At 36.6% G+C, this 5,818-nt stretch overlaps 1 protein-coding gene across 4 annotated transcripts; it reads right to left on the bottom strand.

Annotated features, from left to right (window-relative positions):
• Positions 1-1,384: 1,384 nt before the first annotated feature.
• LOC135582084 (putative pentatricopeptide repeat-containing protein At4g17915) lies at positions 1,385-5,238 on the bottom strand. 4 transcript variants are annotated; one of them, XR_010484380.1, is made up of 2 exons: positions 3,189-5,210; positions 1,385-2,147 (listed from the first exon to the last, which is right to left on the bottom strand). XR_010484380.1 is itself a non-coding variant. In XM_065094927.1 (2 exons), exon 2 carries the CDS (start codon positions 4,813-4,815, stop codon positions 3,442-3,444), a length of 1,374 nt encoding a protein of 457 aa, XP_064950999.1. In that variant the 5' UTR covers positions 4,816-4,859; positions 5,095-5,238; the 3' UTR covers positions 3,083-3,441. The 4 variants fall into 4 exon arrangements, 3 of the variants coding, with proteins under 3 accessions (XP_064950999.1, XP_064950997.1, XP_064950998.1); XM_065094927.1 differs by lacking the exon at positions 1,385-2,147 and having other exon boundaries at positions 3,083-4,859; positions 5,095-5,238; XM_065094925.1 differs by lacking the exon at positions 1,385-2,147 and having other exon boundaries at positions 3,083-4,859; positions 4,942-5,210.
• Between the last annotated feature and the right edge of the window lie 580 nt (positions 5,239-5,818).

Below are 5,818 nucleotides of genomic sequence, written 5' to 3'. Positions count from 1 at the left end.
CAAAGATCATATTTCAAGCATGGTGTTATCAGGCCCATACGATTTCTGCTCGAGCCTCGCTCTAATCAAATTCTCTTGGAGAACTCTTTCTCTCTCAATCCGAATGACCCTAGCTAGGGATTTGTCTAAGCAAGAATATATAGAATATTTTTCTCATGACACCGAGAGTGTCTGATCCCTATCGATACTCAATAGCCCTCGTAAGGTTGGCTACCACTCTCATTAATCGGGTGTGCTAGATCTGGAACTTCCAAGTCTATAAGTCTGGTATCATAGTAGAGTACTCATATAGGACATCTTTAGTATTTCAAGTCTAAGGGTCAGATACACCACTAGGATAATGGAATTGTTGTCTTACAATGAGGTATCATCAACCATCTAGCATTTTGTGAATGGATTGATTAGTGAACTCATTCTCAATAAGAACCTACACTATATCTTTAGTGTCTCCACACGAACAACTATGAGACCAGCCACCTCCATCATATAGATAGGTATATAGCACATCAGTCTATCTGGTTATTTAAAGTTTATGTTTAAAGACAAATTGATCTCATTATTGTGATCTCACGATTCTATCACGAGCAAAAGTCAGATGTCTTGATTGAGCTAACAAGTGGCTAGAATGATGGATCTATTAACCATATTTAAACTTTCATGTCATCTTTTCCCGTCACTTGCAAATTTTTACTAAACTAATTTTAGATTTTTTTTCTCTTTATTCTCTTTCATGTGTACGTCATTCACTTAAAAAAACATTATTTTATAAAAATAGATTGAAAATAGCAAGTTTATACAATAATATTATCTATCAAATTTATTCTCTTTCATGTGTAAGTCATTCACTTTAAGAAAAACATTATTTTAGAAAAATAGATTGAAAATAGCAAGTTTATACAATAATATTATCTATCAAATTGAATTGGTTAATATAACATGTGATAAGATTTCTTAACCGTGTTACACACAAAGATTCCGATGCAAGATGATATACCACGTGCTACATATCCATAGCACACGTGTTTGGAGGTCGATCTATTTAATCAAATTAAACTAATTTTTAATCAGAATTATAATTATAACAAATATTTTTATTTGTTCTTAGTGATTGAAGGAAATTCTTTTACATATGACTATTTCATAAACGTATTCCTATTTATTGGAAGAATTCTATTTCAAAACTATAAATATAGTATATAATATACCATAATCAAGAAAACAAACTATTGATTGAAGTTCTAAGTTCATTTCTTGAGAAGCAAGGGATTATATAAAATTAAATTATTTGCATCTAGCAAGCAAAAAAAAAAAAATCAAGTTAGTAACTCTGACATAATTAACCGGCCAATTAGCAACCTTATTTCCTTCTCTCTATATCAAAATATAAGAAAACAAAACAACTTCAGGATTACATGATAAATTCAAGATTACATGCTGATTAAGGATGCCCACTGTCACCGTAGACTGTCACCGTAGATTAGGACTCCTTATGTACATATCGAACCCTTCTCTCCCAAGCAACATGCGACCTTCAGGTATGACCATTGCTTCACAGTATAAACTAATTCTAAGCAATATATACCTGCAGCCCGAGAAAATACAACCTCTAGCATCTAATAGGACAAATCTAAGCCCACCATTCTGTCTATCGACATAAGAAGCATCACAATTTAGCCAGGTCCATCCAACAGAAACCTTAGTACATCCAACCAGGATAACACATTTCCCACGACCACCCTCAGGCTTGGCTGTAACATAAAATGAAGAGCAAAACCACATTGAACAATATGGTCCAAGGCTGAAGAAGACTAGTTTCATCAAACATACCATCATTGCGGGCTTTTCAAATCATCCATGGAGTAGTTGCAATCACAGTCCTGTGAGTTAAAGCCACCTACTTCGGTTCAGCATGTCCTTCCTTAAACCAGTCACCATCGACCCAATTCATGAGCCAATATGAACCAGTCAAGCGTATTACATGATATCAAAGAATCATATTCTTGACACTTAACAGCTTCTGGTTCCCAATTTCCTTGGAGTAATGGAGCTTCAGGTCCTGGAAGATGCTGACTTTTGTCAGGTTGTTCTCATGAGCAATAGTAAAAGAGGCATCAAATCCATGCTGAGGTGATTCCTGTAGCTTGATCCTGTGAACATGGAATGAGCTACAAGACATTCATGTCATGAATACAAAGCTGGTCTCCTGGAAGAAAACTTTCATGTCCAAAATGAATGAATTTTGCATCAAAAGGGAATTTTAATTTCATGTTCATAAAACTCAATATATAAAATGATGTTAATTTCACACATTTTTGTACAAAAAGAAACCATTCACACATGCACACAAAAACAAGAGAGTGAGAGGTAACTATTGTTCATGTCCAATGTAGCTGAAAATATTCACAGTTATGCATACATTGAGCTCATCATAGCTCTGGAGGATAGCTTTTGTAATGACATCTTAAAGGTGGCTGGTAAAAAGTTTCTGATGATGATTTCCATATTTTAGCTGTAGATACACTTTAGTTTAATCCATGTTTCATTAAACATTTAAAAGGATGCAACTGGAATATTTGAATTTAGTTTAAATTAAGTAGCTCATCATGTCTCCATCCAGCAATGGATGACAAAAGTTTTATTCCAAATAATAATTTGTACATGTTAAGCAACAAATCCTTTTTGACCAGGGGGACCAACGTTTGAATTACAGAAACAACTTCTCCAATGTCCACCAACAAAGAGAAGACTACGTACATTAATCCTTCTTAGCCTGCAGCAACATAACCTATGATCAACCAAGCAAGTTCGCCAATAATTGTGATGCAGCCTGAAATTAAGTTCATATTTTTCTGCTAGCGAAAAGTACACACCACATTGCTACACCTAGTTAGATCAGAGCATTTTTGGTCTGAACAGAAAAGAATGTAACTGCTTACAGGGTAATTAATATCTGTCGAAAACCTTTGCATCAGAAAGGAAATTGTTGCAAGACAAATAATGTAATGTACAATCTTCTACATGTAATCCCACTCTGTTTTCAGTGAAAATGAGTTGGACAAATAAAAGGCTAACGAAGTCGAACTAGCAACAATGGCAGCTCCTTCATAACTAGGCAGTGATTGACTTCTGATATTTAATTTCAATCGTTATTCAACTAAAACATAGTTCAAAATTTATTTTCATCAAACCTTATACATTCCCTGGTGCTGTTTTGCCAAAGTAAAGCAGCACAATGTGTTGTATACAGGTGAAATACATTCCAGCTGTTCAAGGCCCAAGATCAGCAGAATCAAGTGTCACAAACATATCATGCAACACTGGATTCTCAGGCAGGCTATCCGTATGCCTGATGCTGCCTGAAGCATGATTCATGTTCAGGCCAGATAAAGAGTCTGTCCCAACAGCTTCATATCCAACAAAGTTCACATGCTGTTTCTCAATTTAGTACCGCAAAAGGCAAGCAACACGCAAAGATGCTCTTAATCTTTTCGCATCCCTTCTAAATCCAGTACTTTGAAGACCAGCTATAACGGCACGGTGGGTAGATGTGAGCACACTACTACCCTCCTTTAAGCAATTCAGCAATAGCTTGGATGCAGCATGAAATCTACTCTTCTTACATAGCCCATTAACAATTGATGTGTATGTGTAATTATCCTTGGATTTCATCTCATGGAATAACTTGAGGGCTAAATCCACTTCTCCTAGTTTACACAATCCATCAATTAAGCAATTATAAGCCACTAAGTTTGAGCGGAAGCCCCTCATCTCCATCATATGCAGTTGCTTGTTGGCAGAATCAATGTATCCCATCCTGCACAAACCATCTATGAGTATAGAGTATGTGTATTGATCACTCCCAAGGCCAGCTTCTTCCATCTCATTAACCAACTGGAATGCATAGTCTAGCTTGCCTTCTTTGCATTGTAGATAAATTATAGTATTATAACATGCTTTATCCAGACCTATGCCATTTCTTAACATCTGCTCTACACAAGCATTAGCATCTTCAAGATTACCCATCTTGATCAATGCACTTATTGCTGCACAATACGCAAAGACATCAGCAGTGTAGCCTTTATTCATCATCCCATAAAATATCTCAAATCCTTGCTCAAATCTTCCATTTTGAAAGCAGCATTTCATAACCGTCGTATAAGTTATCTCATTTGGAACACAGTCTGATTCACCCAGCTCCTTGAGAATCCTTCTTGCTTCACCTATCCTACCAGATTTACAAAGGCCATTGATTATTGTATTATATGTAACCAGCTCTGCAGAAAAACCAAGCCTTTCTAAGTTCCTAAAGAGCCTGAGGCCACTCATAGCATTCCCTGTCTTGCACATGCCATTAATCAAGGTGTTGTATGTGGTCAAAGAAGGGGTGACATTTTTTGATATCATATCCAAATAAATCTTGTAAGCGTCCTCTGGGTATCCGCATTTAAACAGGCAATGCATCAAGGTGTTATAAGTCCAAACATCTGGCACAAGTCCAGCCTGCAGCATTTCTTCAAACAGATCCAGGGAACGTGTCGGGAGGCAACACCGAGTAGCACCAGCGATCAAAGAATTGTAAGTAATGACATCTGGTCTCACTCCTGCTTCTCTCATTCTATAAAGAATCACGTATGCTTCATCTATGCCTACCAGACAGCAGTACGCATCGATCAACGTGTTATACGTCACAACATCAGGAAGGCAACCTAGTCTGATGCCATCAATGATAACCGCCTCAGCTTTGTCCAAGTTCCTAGCTTTACACAGGGAAGACACGCAGACGTTCAACAATTTTGTCGAAAGTCTACGGATCATTCCCTCATAAGGGCAGATAAAAGGAACTAATCTGGCACCCTGATCTACAAGGAGCAAGAAATATGTCAAACTTATGGACACGGAATTGCACGAAATGAGGAATATTAAGCATGAAGAACAACACACATCCAAAAACAACAGGAAATGGCCACGAGCTAATATGTGAAGCCAAATATCAAACAGATGGTGGGCATAAGTTATGTACTGGCGAAACCGACAGGGACACCAAGAAGAGATAACGGAAGACGGAGAGTTTAAATCAAGGGAAGATAGCGGCACCGGAGGATCTGGTGACCGTGCGGCCAAAGCGGGAAGGCTGTGTGGCAGTCGTCCTGACGGCTGCCAGAGAGAGAGAGAAGAGGACTTTGGGAGTGTGAGGAGAGGCGACGGTGTGGATGACCGGGTTTTCGGGCTTTATCCCAACAAAAGAAGTCGAGAGAGGTGGGGTGGGTTGCAAGTGGATCGGATCCAAACAGTTAACACTCGAGATCCGAAATCGTCAACTCAATTAGAAGAGAAGAAATTGTACGGCAAAAAAGAAATTCTTAAATTTTAAATATATAATAATATTTTTTATATCAATTAGCATAATCTCTATAACTTAATTAATCAAAATTTAGGTATTTAATAGATGTAAAATCCATCCTTTCAAAATACGATAATAGCATATTTTATCCTATAAACTATTAATATGCTGTCTGTCGTATTTAGATTTTTTATGTATACCGCCCACATTAATGGTCATCCAATAAACTTTGATTAATCATTTTAATGCTGATCACCAACAACTAATTTGTGGCTAAAATTATTTTTTATATTTTAGATATTCTTTTGTCATTCTCATCTATTATTTTATCTTTTTAATCATGCTAACTTTTCTTTTCTTTTTTTTTCCCTCTCACTGTACATTATGACATTGAAAGAGAAATAAATACTTTAAAAAGAGCAATAACCAAACAAATGATATTAATTTATTAATTTTAATGACTTAAGGTTATGGATT

The sequence above is a fragment of the Musa acuminata genome, chromosome BXJ2-2 (assembly GCF_036884655.1).
Source record: "Musa acuminata AAA Group cultivar baxijiao chromosome BXJ2-2, Cavendish_Baxijiao_AAA, whole genome shotgun sequence".
NCBI lineage: Eukaryota > Viridiplantae > Streptophyta > Magnoliopsida > Zingiberales > Musaceae > Musa > Musa acuminata.
The sequence above is the reverse complement of the archived record's forward strand: the minus strand, read 5'-3'. Positions and strand labels throughout refer to the sequence as shown.